At 48.2% G+C, this 20,090-nt stretch overlaps 1 protein-coding gene across 1 annotated transcript in view; it reads left to right on the forward strand.

Annotated features, from left to right (window-relative positions):
• The first annotated feature begins 15,547 nt into the window (after window positions 1–15,547).
• LOC117641622 (venom serine protease Bi-VSP-like) overlaps window positions 15,548–20,090 on the forward strand; it is a 5,316-nt gene continuing 773 nt past the window's right edge. Inside the window, exons 1-4 of the mRNA XM_034379109.1 lie at window positions 15,548–15,761; window positions 16,130–16,248; window positions 18,591–18,697; window positions 19,404–19,557. Of these exons, the coding sequence (XP_034235000.1) occupies window positions 15,596–15,761; window positions 16,130–16,248; window positions 18,591–18,697; window positions 19,404–19,557 (546 nt within the window). The 5' untranslated portion in view covers window positions 15,548–15,595. The remainder of the gene's footprint in view (window positions 15,762–16,129; window positions 16,249–18,590; window positions 18,698–19,403; window positions 19,558–20,090) is intronic.

Below are 20,090 nucleotides of genomic sequence, written 5' to 3' on the forward strand. Positions count from 1 at the left end.
TCTGGTGATTTCAATCTTCGGCAGGCACTGGTAGCGATTCAGTCTCATAATCTGTTAGATTAAGTGATATTTGGAAATATTTTCTGGTTTCTTTCTTGGATTCACACTGATGAATGAGACACGAGTCGTGCGCTGGTAGAATCTTTTATTGCAACTGATACATGGAAACGGAAACAGTACAGTGTACAGGAGAACAACCATAAAAAAAATTTAGAAGGCGCAGGAACAAAAGAATAAGTAATTAAGAGAAAATAAAATGAAGAACAACATGAGAGATAAATCTATATCTGACAATTAAAAATCAACTTTCTAACATCAAATACGGGACAGAAGCAAATAAGCAAATAAAACAAAATAACGAGCAGAAGGGTTTGGAAATGAGATCGGCCATAGTTTTTCCACATTCTAGAAGATTAAAACCCTTTTAGAGTATCAACACAGCGAAATTGGAGAATGGCAGTGAAAATGATTTACGTTTTTCGTTCCCCTCTCCCCCCTCCCCCTTTCGAGGGGAATCTTCTTCGGGTCAGGCACTTTGACAGAGCAGTGTAAAAAATGTTTTTATTTTGACCTTTTGTATTGTGGCATCTATTTGTTTCATTTTCTATAGTGTCATCCTCTTTTTTAAATTTTCATAGTAGAGGAAATCAGGGAAATGCATAAATAACTTTTTTGAAATTAGCAGGATACTTATTTTGGGACTTGAGAAATACATTCTATTGCAATGCTGCAAGCTGACAAGAGTGCAAAAGTACTAACATGTGTTTATTAATAAAATCAATGTATGGTTGTGTATTTTTAACCCTAATAGAGTTTGAATTGATTTTGGGTTCAAAGAGACGACTCGGGTTTTTGAGCGGTGAGTGAATTAGTGAATGGATTTAATGAGACGATTCCTTTAACTTCACTGAAGATAATAAATGGTACTACTCAGTATTGCATACCTGAGTAAGAAAAATTGTGTCGGTTCTTTAAGCCTTGGGTAGCCTTGGCATTGGACTCTATATGACGAATCACTGGATTTGACAATAATTGGTCCCCGTTAACTGGTTCAGATCACCCTACCCTAAACTGACTCTCTTAATATTAACTGTGATAACGTATGCCAATCAATATTGTTTTATTCACTGGTTCACAATGAAAGAATGACAAAATGTTTCATAGATATTACTTATAAAATTGAGAATTCATTAGTTAAGAAAAAAGAGATATCGAATAGTGACCCAATCATACGAGAAACCCAATTTAAAGCGATTCAATGCTGGCAATTGAATGTTACTCGACTGAGGGATTCACATTGGTGTGGCATCAGGGAATTGGTGATGACAGAGGGTGCTTCATGAAGACAGTGTAGGAATGTACAGAAATTGAGTCTAGATAGTTGTTTGTAGATTTCAGTGTACTAGTCACAAAAGCTACATTTTTTTCAATGCCAAACCTACACTTTCACCTAGAGCAACGAAATTTTGGGGGCGAAACTTTCTAATTTGAGAGTCATGCGTTTCCCTGCAGTTTTCAGTGCGCTGACTTCAATATTGACTTCTAAATAGTCCCCAGACCCAAAATTTAACCGATTTTGGGTCAAATTTTTTAAATTGAATTTCACATTGATTCTTGCAGTTTTTTGAGTGCTGATAGCAAAAATCACTTCCATTTTGACATCGACTTATATTTTCATCCGAAACGAGGTCATTTTTGGGCCAAAATTTTTAAGTCGAGTCTTATACTGTTTCCCGCAGTTTTTGGGGTGCTGAACTCAAAATGACTTCCAAAAAATTTTTCCCCGACTCACACTTACCCGAATTTTGACAAATTTTGGACCAAAATTTTTAAATCGAGTTTGCATTTATCCCAGCAGTTTTTTGGGGTGCTGATAACGAAAATCACTCCATTTCGACTCCAGACTTATATTTTCATCCCAAATTAGGTCATTTTGGACCAAAATTTTCAAGTCGAGTTTTATATTGTTCCCTGCAGTTTTTGGTGTGCTGAACTCAAAAATGACCTTCAAACTTTTCCCAGACTCACATTTAACCGAATTTTAACCAATTTTGGACCAAAATTTTTTAAAACGAGTTTGGCATTGATCCCAGCAGTTTTTGGTGTTCTGATAACGAAAATCACTTTCCCTTTGTACCCCTGGTCTAAAGTTCAAATATGATCCTTAAGATGCACATTTCGTCTTCTCAAGCAAAGTCCAAAGTGCACAAACCATGTCAATTCGCATCGCTCAGCCACACTACGCGCCCAGACTAAACGGCGCGTACCCCTAGTATAACTGTGTATGAAATAAATAGATAGCCCAATAATATACATGGACCTAAGCGAGCTGGTCAATGTCGGTGCGAACCGAGCTGTGGCTTGCACCGGCCGAGCCGTGAGACATTGTTGCTGTTCTGTGCGCGCTGTACCCGGGGCAGTGGATTGTTGGCCGGTGCCGCTCGCGCTGTACCCGCGAGGTATTTTCGATGTTTCGAGCAGACTGCCTGCCATGCGACACTCACGATCCCGCCCCGGGAGCCACCACCCCAAAAATTATTGTATTATTTTAGGATACCGCTTAGTTTCTGGACTCAGCAGTAAAAACACGGTGTCACCTTTATGTGTCTATAGTTTCAGATACGTTTCAAGTGTAAAGGTATCATCTGGTAAAAATCTACGTCACTTAGTACCCATCCCTACACTGAATAACAGGAAAAGTTGCTATATACATCGGCAACTTTGGCCCGTCCCGTACATTGAGGAATGTACTAATTTCGCCTATTTTTAATCCGGACGGGACTTGAACCTGAGTCTGGGGTCAAAATAGATGTTTTTAGATCAGCATAAATTAGATCAGCACCCTCATACACATCAACAACAATGCAAAAACTAGAATAAAAGGAATGTTCTTAATGTACCCCACTGGGATTTGAACCCGGGTTCAAACCTCTCCGATCCGCTTGAAACTGGCACCGTTGGTTTTGTCTCGTCGCCCCGATTCAAAAAAATTTCCCTTCATGCTCTTCTAGCTGCATCCGTTGCCGAAATCCTCCTCGACCTAAGGTAGACCATGATGCACCTGCAGCAGCGCCCCCGGGGCTCGAATCGGATTTGCTGCCAGCGGGCGGTTCTGAAGGGTCACCCAAGTAGGCTGCATATCAAATTTGGTCAAGATCGGACCACGGGAAGTCCTCAGACGGACGAACGAACGGACGGACGCACAGCATGGATCATACTCCGTCCCTCCGTCATTTTTTTAACAAAAAAATACAAGGGACGGGCCAAAAATGGTAGAAAAGGAGCAAAACAGGTTATTCGTGCCATGCGGGTTGCCTACCTTTGGCCTTTTAAGGCCCTATATAACTCAAAATCATTGTTGATCTCAGATACATCATTTTACATCGTTAAGGGCCCATAACATGAGCAAAATTTAAAAAATACGGGCAGAAAAAATGGGGGGGTCAAAATGACCCCTTCCGCGGTTCTAGGTATACAAAAAAGTCAGCGGTTCTAGTGTTAAATAGTTTGTAAGGTTTTCAGAGTGTGTGTTTGGGGATGCCTCTCGCCGACGTCCGTGGCAACACTGCCTTGGTCAGCACGGCGAACGAGCAGCCCCCCCCCCCTTTTCTCGAGAAAACGGTCGATCCTTTGAAGTTTCCTTCGTGCGCACACGCTATTTTTAAGTCGGCACCAGAGTTGTGCCTCGACACTCCACTTCCATGAAAATCTATGCTTATTGGCCGACTGGCACCGTATTGCTGGCAGGTTTCTACCAATGGGCCATGAGATTAGTCAATATTTCGTTAAAGCGGGTGTCTAGGGTGTGCTGAGTAGGTGGTATGCAAATATTACGTCCTCACTTTAGGAAGACGGGTGCCCCTGAAGACGATCCTTTCTTAAGTACATGGGCAAGGTGGGGCTAAGCCCGACTGATGATGGACCGGGGGGAGGAGCCTAAAGTAGGTGACGTGATGTTTGCACGGCGCCAAAGGAAACTTCAAAGGATGGAGGGAGAGAGTATTTGACGGACTCCGCCTCACTGCAGGGACTCCTACTACGCGCGGCTGGGCGACGCCCTGGAGGCGGCGGAGGCGCGCGGCTCGACGGGCCTCACGTCGTCCGAGGAGGTCTCCGCGTCCGAGGACGGCTCGTCGTCGGCGACCTCGGCCAGCAGCTCGGCCAGCAGCTCGGCCAGCAGGGAGTCGAGGACGTTCCAGCGCATCGCGGACTTCGAGGACCCCGACCTGATGAAGGTGCCGCTGGCGCTGCGGCCGCGGCATGCCCGCATCCCGGAGGCGGCCCGGCTGCGCTTCGACAGACCCTTCCTGTTCTTCGTGAGGCACAACCCCAACGGGGTGCTGCTGCACATGGGCAGGTTCAACCCCCGGCTGCTGCCGTAACGAACCTCGCTCCCCGAGAGGTGGTGAGGTGGTGAGCAGCAGCGGCTGTGCATTATCTTCGGCGTCATCCTGGGACTTCCCTGCGGTCTCGCCTGAGAGCCATGCGTCGAGCAGAGATCTGAAAAGTTGTAGAGGCGGTTCGCACGGCGGCAGGCACCGAAGTCTCAAGAAACGTGATTGTCCTTTTTCGTTTTTGTTTTGTTTTATGTCATATCTTGTCCCGCGCCAACTTGACTAGTTCGACAAAGGGACCTCTTTGTCTTGATGATTTTGATGCTGCCGTGCATTTTCCCGTATGAGACTGTCGCGAATAAAGCTCTTTTTTGTAGTTTTTTTTTTTTCACGCAGACGTAGCCAGTTTAGCGCTATGCATACTTTTGAACTGTGATTACCCACGTCCTCGTCGCTTGAGGCTACGTCTTTTGTCTCGGTGCTTGCGTGCACCGGTTCCTATGTACAAAAAAAATTAAGATAAATCTTGAATGAGAGCGGATGATACAAAATTTCGAAGGTTCTACTTTTGATTTTGGCCGGTGTAATAATGCCTAGGTGACTCATGCAACTTCACCTTGGAGTGAGGGCAAAAAGCCTCAATGTTGTCCATGAAGCAGTAGTATTCAAGGACTCTAGTATTATCTAGCCAAGCCAATCCCTTGGCCAGCGAGCACAGTTTTTTATCAGCTTCCGCCGAGCACGGCCTGCGCGGAAACGGGCACAGTGATATAAAGGCTCGCAGCGAATGATTCGCCCGCACTGTGAAAAGTAAATTCATCAGAAAGATTCTGTGAACTTGCGAAGAATCTGTGAATTTACGAGGAGTCTTTGTAAATTTACGAAGAATCTTTGTGAATTTCCGATGAATGTTCGTTCGTGGATCTACAGAGAATCTTCGATAATTACCCAGAATCTTCGTGAATTTGCAAACGTTACTTCGATAACCTTTGTAAATTCCAGAGATTATTGGCTGAGCGATAGCGAAGCCCGCGATAGCGAAGCCCGTTACTCCAGTGGGGTTAAAAAAACTTTTTCTGTGTGTGTGTGTGTGTGTGTGTGTGTCTGTGTGTGCGCACTACTCCTCCTGAAGAGCTCGGCCGATCTGGCCGAGATTTTGCAGGCTCATTAGGTATGTTCTTGGCTCGGGATACGCGAAATTTCACTATCCTAGCTCAACTGGTTCAGTTTTTATGGCTGAAAAACACTTATAAAACGGCGAAAAGTTGAGTTTGCTACAGGCAGATCTCTCCCGACTCGATGAAAGGGGGGTGTGGGGGCGGAGCCCCCCAGCCTCGTCAAGCTAAAAAGTTACAAGGGTCAGGATCGTGTTATCTGTAGATGAAGCAGCTCTATCTAGAATGAAGGGGGCTCCGCCCCCCAGTATGCAACAAGTAAGAAGTAACAGACGATGGAGGATAAGCCAATGCCTGCCGAAGGCAGGCTAGCGCCGCAGGCCAAGGTAGGTACGCCAGGCGTGGATTGGAGGAACAGGCCGCGAGACATTGCGAAGCCAGACAAGACGCGGTCTGGCGTAAACCTACCTTGTTCTAACAGTGTATGGCTTTCTCCGAACCTCTGTCCGTCATGTACCGTAAATGCGGGTAATTTGGACCACAGTGGGTAATGTGGACCAGCCCCGACATTCTTCTCTGCGATCGGCGCTGCCGCCTGGCGGAGGCCTCGAAAACAGTTCCTGGCACTAACAACCGAACTTGCATGTACCGTGGCTCAAATTATGCCAATGAGACGGTGCTCCCAGACTCTAATTGAGATATCAGCTGGATTTACAGCAAATTTGAAGAAACTCATTTTTTAGCGTTTTTGGACTTTTAACGGTAAACTTCTGTTGTGGAGCACTAACTTCAAAAATAATTCGGCCGTTTCTGGTATTTATTCTTGTTCCCACATGTTTTGAGACTACGTCTGTCGAAACTTGCCTCTCACAATCGAGTATTGATGACTTATGAGGTAAAAAGTGAAAAATTGTAACTTTGCAGGGTAATTTGGACCGCGTTAAATGGCAGATACTGAGAAAAGTTCAAAGTGTTTTGTCTTCGAAATCAAAATTTAAACAAGTTTATATAGATTGCATATCACGGTTTTCAATACATACGGCGCAGGAGCGGTTTTAATGTCAAATTCCACAATGTTTCACTTTTATCAAAAATCCCTATTTTGATGGTGCAGGAGCCCTTATCGCGAGATTCAAGTAAGGCACCCAAGACCAAAACACTCCGAAAAGCTTTTTTAAGTCTGTGAAGCCAATTGGAAACCCAAATCACCCCTCATAGCTGCAAAATTCTAGGGGTGGTCCATATTACCCCGCACTAGGGGGAAATACGGACCACTCTTTGCACAACTGTTACTATGCAAAGAAGCAGGATAATAACATGCCGGTTGAGCCAAAACACGCGGGAAGGATGGTAGATAATATATTTAAATTGGCAAGGCCGCAGCACCTTTCAGTTTTCAGTTATTCTAAAATAACCTCGAAAAGTGGTCCATATTACCCACAACTACGGTATTTGTGGCTACAGTACAAGATTTAAATCGTTAATACGCCAGAAATGGACGAACTAAAAGTTTTGTTTTGCTCAGATAGGATTTCGTTCGGCACAAAATTAAGGTTCTTCTGCGGCAAGTAACTCGGTTCGCTTGCTGCCGGCCAGACATTCGCACTGATAATCCAAGTGTGGGACAGGCATGCACTAGATAACGTGGGACAAACTGTCCCACGCTTGTAAGCGTGGGACAAAATGTCCCACGTTTGCAAGCGTGGGACAAACCGTGTTACACGCTTACAAGCGTGGGACAAACCGTGTCCCACACTTACAAGCGTGGGACAAATCCGTGTCCCACACTTACAAGCGTGGGACAAACGGTGTCCCACGTTTGTAAGCGTGGGACAAGTCCGTGTCCCACACTTGCAAAGCGTGGGACAAACCGTGTCCCACGCTTGCAAGCGTGGGACATTTTGTCCCACGCTTACAAGCGTGGGACATCTTGTCCCACGTTATCTAGTGCATGCCTGTCCCACACTTGGATTTTCAGTGCGTACTCTGCCACTCCCTTTCCCCTTTAAAATGCCAATGAATGCGCGCTGTGTTCCTGGATTAGAGCGAGTTAAGGCCTTTTGACACTCCCTCAGTGTAAATCTTTGGATGGTTTTAGTATCATCTTCTAAAAAAAAATTATCCACCTTATTGTGGTTGTGGTTAGATTTTGATCGATTTTGTTCGAGACTCGGCAAGCCGCACGGTTTTGCCACCATGTAACTTAGAAGGCTTTAACGCGCTTCGAAGAAAGTACCAGACACTCTACAAAAAATGTCCTGTCAACGCCGTTAATTTATTACCAATGTTTGCTGTTATGCAATTCGCGGCGTTTGCTGTGAACTAGTTCACGGCGTTCACTGTGATCTCGGTTACAGTATTCACTGTGATCTGGCCACAGTAAACGCCGTGGATTGGAGCCTGATTTGCAGTACTTCGGAGCTCAGCGGTGTCAAACTCACAGTGTTTACTGGGGACCAGATCACAGTGAACACCGCGAACAAGATCACAGTGAATCCCGTGAGCAGATCACAGTAAACGCTGTGAATTGACCTACAGTGAAAACTGGTAATAAATTAACGGCATTTACAGGACATTTTTGGTAGAGTGGAGTCGTATCATCTGCGTCTGCTTGGCTCTCATCTCTTTCTTCTAAATGATAGGACAAGCACTTGTGTCTAGAACGAAAATCTGTATCAAATAGGTATTTCTTGGTATTCGATGGTGACCAAAATAGAACAAATAACTTATGGTCTAAATTGTTATTTTAATTATATTGCTATCGTTATCTCTCAAGTGTAATTAATTTTTTATGTTGAGTTTAATTGTAAGAGACCTCGCGGTCACCACTTTTTAAAATAATATTGTATAGTTGACGATTTTTGAACCAAAGGAACAGCGCAACCATTAAGATTATGTGGATTGTGAAACGTATGGATTTTTTGTGTAGTGCTTAATGAAACATGGTGTCTGCAAGAGGCAGGAGGGTGATGGAACAGTCCACATTCCATTCTCATTCTATATATTTTCACTTTTTCATCAAGTAGTATAAGTGCTAGAGCAGTATATACAATACAAAATCATGAATATCATCCATGATGTCATGATGTCCATGATCATCCACCATGTTTCATTACCGTTTTGGGCCAAAAATTTAAAATGGCCCAAATTGTTGTGCTCCTCATTTTGGTCCTCCTCGAGGACCAGTAAACAGTCATGATATAGCGCAAAACTGGAATGATTTGAGCAATGCGCCTATCAGGTAGGCAACCCATCGTGCACAGCCTATTCGCCGCACGAGAGCTGTTTTAGCGTCACGGGAAGAATCAATTTTTTTTTCTCGCCATTGTTACGTCGTGCCGGGAAGGTAGATGGCCCTTGGGTACGTGTGGACGCCGGCGGGAAGACGTGCAAAACGAGCCACCCCTGGGAGTCGAACCCCAATCCTTTATCGCAGTGCTACGAAGGAATGTCCGCTAAACAAATGTCCCACGAAGTTTTGGCCCTTTGAGAAGCACTAGATGAGCTTCCCAGGTGGATTAGAATTAAAATGAGAGACGAGGTCATGTCAACAGTCTTAAGATTCAGGATTAACACGAACTGATAAAGTTTTTCCACTAACCGGAACTGGTTAGGTTCCTTAAGTGACATGTCGGATGCACACTGGTGAAACAGTCTTTCATGCCATTTAGAAGCGTCATGTCTTTGGAAGCTCATTAAAATTTTTCCTGAAGTCCTACACTAATTCACGCTCTTTTAGATAATCGTTTCCGCCCAGGACATATTTTCATACCTTTGTTTTATAGTGCAAACAAAGATAGTTTTGAAGACATCGTTTCTTTTGACATTTTTGAGGCCGGACATCATTTCTATAAGACTTGCAAATTCCTACTTTGATTTTGGCGGACAGTCCATCCTACCGGCCATTATTTTAGCGAACATTCCTTCTTGAAACCTTTTTCACGGCGGAATTCTTCTCTGCACTCTGAGCCATTTTTGCGCACCCAGCACGCCTCTGAGCAATGGCGCCGTGAAGATAGGCCACCCATTCAACACGTCGCCGGGCTGTGATACAGCAACCTGGGGAAATATCGGGTCGAATCCAAGGCGGGTTGGGCTTCCAGTTAAACTCTGCAATCGAGTGCGATGAGTCTGAGTTTGGGCGTCCTTCGAGCGAGTGCTCCGATGGCTCGGTTGGTTGAGGTGTTGGCTGCCACGAGAACGACCTGGGTTCGTATCTCAGGCGGGTTGATCTTTTCCAGAGCTCACCTCTCACGTCACGTATCGAATGGTGCCCTACCTTCACGGTGCCATTGAGACCCTTAGGGCACAATGAAAGTGGACCTCTGGTGGGCCTCTTCAGTCGTCCCTCTCACTTAACTTTCTTGTTGACTCTCAGTTCACTATTCGAACCCGAAGAATCAGGTAACCACGAGTCTGAGTTTGGGCGAGGTCGGACTGTGCACAGTCCTAAGGGGCTGCACTGCAAATCCAAAGGTCAGACTTCTCGCCACTCCAGAGGCGACATAAAAGTCTCGCCAAGTTTTGGTCACATATAAAAGTCTCGCCACTAGGGGTACGCGCCGTTTAGTCTGGGCGCGTAGTGTGGCTGAGCGATGCGAATTGACATGGTTTGTGCACTTTGGACTGTGCTTGAGAAGACGAAATGTGCATCTTAAGGACTCATATTGAGTGAACTTTAGACCAGGGGTACAAATGGAAGTGATTTTCGTTATCAGAACACCAAAAACTGCTGGGATCAATGCCAAACTCACTTTAAAAATTTTGGTCCAAAATTGGTTAAAATTCGGTTAAATGTGAGTCTGGGAAAAGTTTGAAGGTCATTTTTGAGTTCAGCACACCAAAAACTGCAGGGAACCAATAAAAACTCGACTTGAAAATTTTGGTCCAAAATGACCTAATTTGGGATGAAAATATAAGTCTGGAGTCGAAATGAGAGTGATTTTCGTTATCAGCACACCAAAAACTGCTGGGATCAATGTCAAACTCGATTTTAAAATTTTGGTCCAAAATTGGTCAAAATTCGGGTAAGTGTGAGTCGGGGAAAAATTTTTGGAAGTCATTTTTGAGTTCAGCACCCCAAAAACTGCGGGAAAACAATATAAGACTCGACTTAAAAATTTTGGCCCAAAAATGACCTCGTTTCGGATGAAAATATAAGTCTGATGTCAAAATGGAAGTGATTTTTGCTATCAGCACTCAAAAAACTGCAAGAATCAATGTGCAATTAAATTTTAAAAAATTTGACCCAAAATGGGTTTAAAATTTTTGGGTCTGGGGACTATTTAGAAGTCAATATTGAAGTCAGCGCACAAAAACTGCAGGGAAACGCATGACTCTCAAATTAGAAAGTTTCGCCCCAAATTGCGTAGCTCTGGTGAAAGTTGGGTTTTGGCATTGAAATAAATGTAGCTTTTGTGACTAGTACACTGAAATCCACAAACAACTATCTAGACTCAATTTCTGTACATTCCTACACTGTCTTCATGAAGCACCCACTGTCATCACCAATTCCCTGATGCCACACCAATGTGAATCCCTCAGTCGAGTAACATTCAATTGCCAGCATTGAATCGCTTTAAATTTGGGTTTCTCGTATGATTGGGTCACTATTCGATATCTCTTTTTCTTAACTAATGAATTTCAATTTTATAAGTAATATCTATGAAAAATTTTGTCATTCTTTCATTGTGAACCAGTGAATAAAACCATATTGATTGGCATACGTTATCACAGTTAATATTAAGAGAGTCAGTTTAGGGAGGCTGATCTGAACCCGTTAACGGGGACCAATTATTGTCAAAACCAGTGATTCGTCAATAGAGTCCAATGCTCCAAGGCTTAATGAACCGACACAATTTATCTTACTCAGGTATGCAATACTGAGTAGTACCAGTTTATTAACTTCAGTGAAGTGAAAGGAATCGTCTCATTAAATCCATTTACTAATTCACTCACCGCTCAAAACCTGAGTCGTCTCTTTGAACCCCAAAATCAATTCAAACTCTATTAGGATTAAATATACACAACCATACATTGATTCTATTAATAAACACATGTTAGTACTTTTGCACTCTTGTCAGCTTGCAGCATTGCAATAGAATGTATTTCTCGAGTCCAAACTAAGTATGCCTGCTAATTTCAACACAAGTTATTTATGCATTTCCTGATTTCCTCTACTTTAAAATTTAAAAAAGAGGATGACACTATAGAAAATGAAACAAGTAGATGCCCACAATACAAAAGGTCAAAAAAAAAAATTCTTTTTTCACTGCTCTGTCAAAGTGCACTGACCTGAAGAAGATTCCCTTCGAAAGGGGGGGGGGGGAGAGGGGAACGAAACACGTAAATCATTTTTACTGCCATTCTCCATATTTCGCTGTGTTGATACTCTAAAATGGTTTTAATCATTCTAGAATGTGGAAAAACTATGGCCGATCTCATTTCCAATCCCTTCTGCTCGTTATTTTGTTTTATTTGCTTTTGCTTCTGTCCCGTATTTGAGAGCCGCGGCCGCAGGTATGAGAAATTCGTGAGTGCTGAGTGCTGCCAACCTAACCATGCTAATAACCTGATTCAAAAGTATGTTTTAAATATTTCAAACGATACTAAACAACGATTTGAAACAAACTCGTGTTGGGGGGTACTAAGGCGACGTTAAATACGAAATCTTGAAACTATAGCCACTGTAGTTGCTGAGAATCGTTGGTGAGTACAAACACACAGACAGACTCACGACCAGTCACTTTTCAGCGCGCCCAAACACGGCAAGGGCTTCGCTATCGCTCAGCCAACAAGGGCTTCGCTATCGCTCAGCCAAAAATTTGGTCAGACAAAAAAGTCTCGCCACAAAACGGTCATACACAAAAGTCACCACAAAATGGCGATACTTTTGTGTCTGACCGCCAACGAAAGGCCGTAATGCGCCGGACGGTCACGGCCTTAAGGCCGTGGTAAGACACAAAAGTCTCGCCATTTTGTGGTCAGACTTTTGTGTATGACCGTTTTGTGGCGAGACTTTTTTGTGTGACCAAATTTTGGCGAGACTTTCAGGTCGGACCAAAACTTGGCGAGACTTTCATGTCTCGCCATATTTTGGCGTGAAGTCTTTCCATCCAAATTGCAGTGTGTGTGGCTCAGGGCACAGGTAGCGGCCGCCCCGCTTTGAAACTGGTTCAAACCTCAGGTGTGGAAACGTTTTCCTCAGTTGAACTTTAAATTCGGTACCATCAGTATCAATATCGGCAAACATGTCAATGTCAAACATTACCGATGTCTCGGTGGCTGAGAGCGCAGAGAAAGGGGTCACCCCGAGAGTGCACTTTGGATTCGAATCACAGGTAAGGAAACATTTTCCTCAGTTGACTGCTTGAATGCGTTACCATCACTCAAGTTTAGACGAACGTATACTAATCGGTGCCAAGGTGGCCCAGTGGGCTGTGGTGTCGATCGGGGGTTCGTGGGTGCTTGGGTTCAAATCCCGGCTGGGGAGGTCTGTAAATTTTCCACCGCAGCGCAGCAGCGTGTCAAATGGGTGGCCTACCTTCACGGCGCGGCTCTGTACAAAAGAGTTCCTGCCATCGGCTCCCACCCCAGCGCAGCGTGCGGCTCTGCATAAGGGCTAGGTTTTCCTCTAAGATGCAAAAGAGTTCCCGCCGTCAGCTCTGGAAGGTAGACCACTCCTTTGGCACGTCACAGGGAAGACATGCAAAACTGGTTTTCTGCATAACCAGGTTGCAAGACAAAATGCACTACAGTCGAGTACAGTATAATCATTTTTGTTTTATTGTTGACATGCGATATAAGTGTCCACAGATGATAATAAATATTCTGCAATAGAATCAAGTACATGTTTGCAAATCTTGAGCTGCATAATTCAAAAACATGACGAGTTTCATATGAATGTAGCACATTTCCATACCTCTGTAATAAAAAACATAAAACCGCAGTGAAGTAGTAGTAGTAGTAGTAGTAGTAGTAGTAGTAGTAGTAGTAGTAGTAGTAGTAGTAGTAGTAGTAGTAGTAGTAGTGGTAGTAGTAGTAGTAGTAGTAGTAGTAGTTGCTACTTTGTGCATCTATATCCATGTTGACTCTCAGCTCAGCCCGAACTTCGGTGTGATAGCTCAGAATTGGCCTCTCAATATTGGCAGAGTCATCAGCAAAGGCTGCTGACATTCGATTTAAAATTTAGAAAGTAGTTTTGAGAATTAAAAATATCGAACAGAAACCTTTTATTTTTCTTCAGCACTCTAAATGTCTAACGAAGAAATTTCCCATAATACGAAGGAAATGGCGCAAGCAATACAAGGTGTTTTTTTCGTATTACGAGGGTTTTTCTTTGCATCTTACAATGAAAAACGTTAAAAGATTCCTATTACGAAGATATATTGCTTCGTATTATGCTTGCGCCGAATTCACTGCAACATACGAATAACATAGGTCAAATTCCATTGTGGGACATTTAGAGTGAGCATGATCATTAAGACGGGATCACGTACATCCGTGCGTTCAGAGGTGGCAACTGCGATTTTACAGATTTTACAGGGTTTTGCAGTAAAGGCGTGGTGCCGCCCCATGAGGTCTGTGGTGTTGTAGGGAGAGCACACCGTGACGGCACCCCAACAGGGTCACTACCGAACTACCTGACCCTAGCCTGCCTAGAGCTGGCTCTGAGCGTGGCACCGTCACAGGGGCAAGGTAGGCCACCGCCTCTACAGCGGTGTGTTGCGGAGCGGGCTGGTGGCCTACCGCGCGGATACGACGCAAGGGGGTAATGTAGGGCTCTAGTAACCACACATTACCAGGGGGCTGGACGACACATAACGAGACATGGCCGTGACACCTCGGCGGAGCTCCGACTCGCAGTACGACCAGCCCGTCAGGCTCGGCGCTGCACGACGGGGTCTGGTTTTGAATCCGCGCTTTGTCGCAGTCACTCAAAGAGCGGCGGAGCGCCAGCGCCGTCCGTCTGCTAGCCGAGGGTCCAAAGCTCTTACGGACCCCAAAAGTAGGGAAGCACCTGTCCCTGTCAGGCGGGGCGATGAGACTGGGCTGCAGTCGGCTGCAGTGAACAGAAGGTATCCTCTCGCCTGTTTCAATGTTACCACAGTTCAAAATTTCTCTGCCAAGTTTTGATGGAGCAGCCGTAGATTTGCGGCATGGGGAGCGCTCCGGGAGCGCTTTGAAAACGTTGTCCTCAACCGCTTTTGTTTGAAGCGCCTCCTTCCCCCCGGCGGCTCGGTGCAGGAGCCAATGATGTCTGGTGGCACGACCGGTAGGCTTGCCGGCTCCAGCAGCGCGCGCCGCACTGAGTGGCCGCTGGCCGCGGCGCGTCCTGTGCCGCGACCCGTCCTTGTGACGTCAAATGATGCGATGGGAGGCAGGCCGGGCCAGGCGGCAGGCAGCGCCAGCAGCGCCAGCAGCGCCAAGCCGGTTTGCGACTGTTTGCCGCTCGTTGCGAATCACTGCCGGTACGTTGCCGCCTTGCCGGCACAGCGTGAGACACGGCACACCGGAACGGCCGGAACGCAGGGGCGCTGCTCAGTGGGCTGCAGCACCGCGCGGCGACGCGTCGAGTCGCGCGTCGAGTCGCAGAACACTCCACTCCAGCCAGACAGCGCCGCGCGCAGCACCGCGGAGACCTCCGCCAGGCCGTCTTTGTTGGCCGTCTCGCGCCAGGCGGCCAGGGCCATGACCGTGACCGCGCGCGGTCGCGCGAAGGCAGAGTCCTCCTAGGGCCGCCGCCTCAGCAGGAGTCTTGCAGTTCTTCGAAAATGCGGGCCACGGCGCTCGGCCAGGGCTTGCTCCAGCTGTCGCTGCTGCTGGCGGCTGCAGCACAGGAGTTGGAGTTCCCGACCGATGCCGCCGGTTCAGGTAACGGCCGGATGCTCCCTCTGGGAGGCGCACTTGCCTTGGTGACGGCCAGATGCTCCCTCTGGAAGGTGCACTTGCCTTGGTGACGGCCATTTGCCTTTTGCAAGTTGGAGTGCACGCTGCTTGCCGACAGGCGTCCGCGAGGCGTGCGTGCTGGGCGGCCCCGGCGGCGCGGCCGAGTGCCGGCTGCTGTCGGAGTGCCCCAGCGCGGTGGACGACCGCCGCCAGGGCGGCCACCCGCAGCTGTGCGGCTTCCCGTCCGGAGGCTCCAGCATGCCCGACGTCTGCTGTCCTCTGCAGTACGGCAGGACCATGCCGTCGACGCCGCCCCCGCGGCCCGGCCCGCCTGAGGGCCCGCCTGGCCTGTCCTGCGGCGCCTTCAACCGCAGCGTCGCCCTCGAGGACGTCATCAGCGGTCCGGGCAGCGTGGCCAGAAAGAGTGAGTGAGAAAGAATGAAACGCACAGTGCGCCAGAAGACCGGTGGAGGCGGCCAAAACGGGAGACGCTTTTTGGGCTCCAGGGTCGCTAAACAGGACTCGAACCGAACGTGTGACCCCCACCAATGGATTCCTCGTTCGCGGAGAGCAATCCATGAGTGGGGTCATGCGATCGGTTCGAGTCCCATTCAGCGACTGGAGCTCAAAACGCGTCTTGAATTTTGGCCGCCTGCGCCGGTCTTCTAGTCCACTGTGAAATGTAACCCCTGAGTGCGCTGCGCAGTCATTGGTTTCCCGACCCCTCTTCCCTTTCTCTCGCCCCGTCTGGCCTCCTCCACCGTCTCTTCGTTCACTCCCTCGCCCTCGCAGAGTGCCTGCAGTACCAGCGGCAGATCTGCTCCGGCGAGGTGAGCAGAGAGGACAGGACCAAATACGTCGGTTTCGGCGCCTACTTCTCCCCCGCCGACTCGATGGAGTACCCCCACATGGTGAGTGCCGCGGCATGCCGGCCGAGAGCCCCATCACAAGCAGCTCCATTCCGCCATGACTCCGCGCGCACAGTGGGCCAGAAACCGGTGGAGGCGGTCAAAATTCTATACGCGTTTTGACCAGAGGCGCCGGAAGTGTATTTCGTCAGGGGGGGCAACAATTCTAAATCGTACGTTCTTTATAACCCCCCCCCCCCCAAAAAAAAAAAGGTGCCTTTTAAAACGGTTTACAAATGTCATTCATACTTCCTTTTTCCAGCTGGAAAAAAGTGGCATCGTATTATTGAATTTATGAAATTATTGAGGTGGAATTGGTATTCTGTTAAAGTTAGAGATTCAAAAATAAATATTTCATCGAACCAAAGATGTGCTAGGGTCAATCGGGGTTATTACGGGACACGGGGTAAAAATGGGACAGCTGAGGTTTTTTTTTAGCAGATGATACGTTTACGTATCAGCGTGCTTGTACTCTCGTGCAGAGAGTACCGAGTTTCCGGCTAGCCAGGCAGCAGTTGCCTCGTTGCCTGACTAGCAAGCCTAGAAGAGGCCGAGCGTCTCGCTGGCAAGGCAGCGGCTGGCTAGCCTGCCTAGAAGATTATGAGCGGAGGGCCCGCAGCGTGCCGAGCCGCACCGTTCCGCGCCGCACCATGAGTCGGGGCGCCTGCGGGGGCTCGGGTTGCGCGCGCGGCGTATAACCTCGACACCCATTTATCTAGTACTCATGAAGTGCGTCCCTCGCGTTGCGCGTCGTTACGGGACGCTGCTAGCACGCATAGCGTAGCTGCCCCCCTCGCCCATTCCCTTGCCGAGACGCCTCGTCCCGCCGCGCCCCGCCACTCCCCGCAGCAGTCTACACACACACACACACACACACACACACACACACACAACACACACACACACACACTTGAGCCTTGAGTGCGTAGAACGCATAGTGCAGAGCCCCCCGAACCCCTGCCCCTCTCGAGAAGCGGCGCGTCGGCAGTCGGCAGTGTGCGCCACTCTTGCTTATCTATCTTGAGGTCGGGTTCGGGTAGCGCGCCGGCCGGCCGGCCCCGCTTGGAGATGTGGCTGACACGCCGCGTGCCGCAAGGCGCCTTGCCCTAGTACCGAACACAACTTTTATGGGTATTGAAAAGTTATTTTATTAGCCACCAAATTGTGCATCCTCGCGTTGAAACAACGAAAATGATACCCAACACAAGTGGTATCGGACATATGAGTGTCCCACCGTCATTGCGAACATGGCACGTTAGGATATTCAAAAGTTATACTAAAATTGACATTTTCATGAATTACCATGCGTAAGAAATTTTTGTCAAAAGAAGAGTTCCGAGTGTTTACTCTTTGAAAGAAATTGACAAAATGCCACATTCATACATTTCAATAAACATTCTCATAAGTATCATCTCTGCTTTCACGTTAGCGTTAGCGTTAACGTTTTTTTTTTTTCAAGAATCGTGATTTCAGAACTTGTGCCGTATCAAATGTTATTTACTCAATAAAAACATCACATTTCGTATGTTATGCGTAATCTTGATTAAGAATATGCTATCCCACTCTACAAATCAAAGAGTGTACATGGTATGCTCTAACTGGAGCATGCCTGCAAGCACGCTATAGCTAGCGCATACCTGCCAAGCATGCACTAACTAGTGCATACATGCCATGTACACGCTAACTGAAGCATACATTTACTGCATAGGGGATAGGGAGTTTTCAGCATCAGAAAGCGTGTACATGGCATGTATGCACTAGTTAGTGCATGCTTGGCAGGCATGCGCTAGCTAGAGCTTGCTTGCAGGCATGCTCCAGTTAGAGCATACCATGTACACTCTTTGATTTGTAGAGCACTTTTACCCCGTGTCCCATAATTACCCTAACTGACCATAATAATACAAATTCTTCAATTCAAGGGGAAGGGGGAAAAGGCCGCCGCACCGCGTCTCGCTCCGGTCGCTGCTGAGATACTTCGCGCTGCCGGTGCCCTCCCGCCTAGCTCGATTTTCGCAGCTTTCCGCCAAATTTCAGGGGGGGCGATGCCCCCCCTGCCAAATACCAGGAGGGTCAGCCTGCCCACCCTGCACCCCACTTCCGGCGCCCCTGGTTTTGACCTCCAGAGTCGCTGAATGGGACTCGAACCGACCCTGTGACCCCATCAATGGATTGCTCTCCGGACAAGGAATCCATTGATGGGGTCACACGTTCGGTTCGAGTCCTGTTTAGTGACTCGGGAGCTCAAAACGCGTCTAGAATTTTGATCGCCCCCACCGGTTTCTGGCCCACTCTGCCGCGGCAGAGTGCTTTCATAATGGTGTCTCGTCCCGCCCTGTGTGGCCCAGGCTCTGCTCGGCTACGGCGAGAGGGACGCCGTCGAGTACAGCTGCGGCGGCTCCCTCATCTCCCCGGACTTCGTCCTCACGGCGGCGCACTGCGTCGCCCTCGGCGCGTGAGTCTCTGCAGGCTGATTCCGAGAGTCGTTTTCGTCGCTCTGTCTCTCTCGCACCCACTCGAGACGCCCCATGAGTGCGAGAGAGACAGAGCGACGAAAACGATTCTCGGAATCAGCCTCTGTCTTTCTCGTCTCGGAGATGGAATTGCTGCAAAGGAAAGGGCTGTCGCCTAGGTTCCGAATGACCGTTTCGTCGCGCTGCCTCTCTCGCATCAGTGCGGGATGCCCGAGGGGTGACCCACTGTAAGATTCAGTGTACAACGAATGTGGAAATGTGTTGGAATGTGCAAGATTTCTGCTGTACACTGGTAAAAGTAAAGCGTAGTATTACCCTCTGTTTTCAAGCGTAATCAGTTTACGCTTGAAATCAAGCGTAACAGGCTCATCTGCCAAGATTTCCCCTATCTAAATGCATGGGGTAATTTCCAGAGTATGTTTGAGTTCAAGCGGAACGTCTTCAAGCGTAACTCTATGCTTGGCTCAAAGCATAGTGTTACGCTTTAGTTTTACCAGTGTATTTGTCACACATGTTGCCGAGCATGTTGCCTACTTACAGGCGTTTTCGCCATCTGAATGTGGAATGTGTTCAAATTTTGTGCAATGAATGTGGGAATTTGTTTCCCCCTCGGGGATGCCCCATGGCAGCGCTACGAAAGAATCATTGGGACTCAGGCGACTGATGTGACGCTCCTCCCTCCAACAGGTCCAGGGTGCGCTGGGTGCTGCTGGGCGCGCTGAACCGCACCGAGTCGCTGGCGGACAAGGGCACGCGGCAGCTGCTGGAGGTGGCCGAGGTGGTGGTGCACCCCGAGTACACGGTGCGGGCGCGCTACCACGACATCGCCCTGCTGCGCCTGGCCGGGAGCGCGCGCCCCGCGGAGGCGCGTGCGGCCCGGGCCCGCCTGCACACCGACCTGGACGGCGACACGGACACGCTGCGCGGGGAGCTGGCCGTCGTCACTGGCTGGGGCGCGGAGGCCTATGGTCGGTGGGGACGTCCAACGCACAGTGGGCCAGAAGACCGGCGGAGGCGGCCAAAACTCTAGGCGCGTTTTGAGCTCCAGAGTCGCCAAAGGGGCCTCGAACCGAACGTGTGACCCCCCAATGCCTCCTCGTTCGGAGGCAATCCATTGGGGGGGTCACACGTTCGGTTCGAGTCCCATTTGGCGACTCTGGAGCTCAAAACGCGTCTAGAGTTTTGGCCCCGGTGCCGGTCTTCTGGCCCGCGTGCAGCGCGAAAAACCTTCCCTTTTGCTCGAGACCTTGTTTTGTTGGGCGTTTCACGGCGTTTCACTTCCAGGCGCGACGGCAGCGAGAGGCTGCTCAAAGGAACGTGACGCTGCGCGGGCTGGCCGAGTGCAAGACCCCGGACTCGCGGCTGGCGCGGGGG

This window comes from Thrips palmi, unplaced genomic scaffold (genome assembly GCF_012932325.1).
Source record: "Thrips palmi isolate BJ-2018 unplaced genomic scaffold, TpBJ-2018v1 HiC_scaffold_15, whole genome shotgun sequence".
Lineage (NCBI taxonomy): Eukaryota > Metazoa > Arthropoda > Insecta > Thysanoptera > Thripidae > Thrips > Thrips palmi.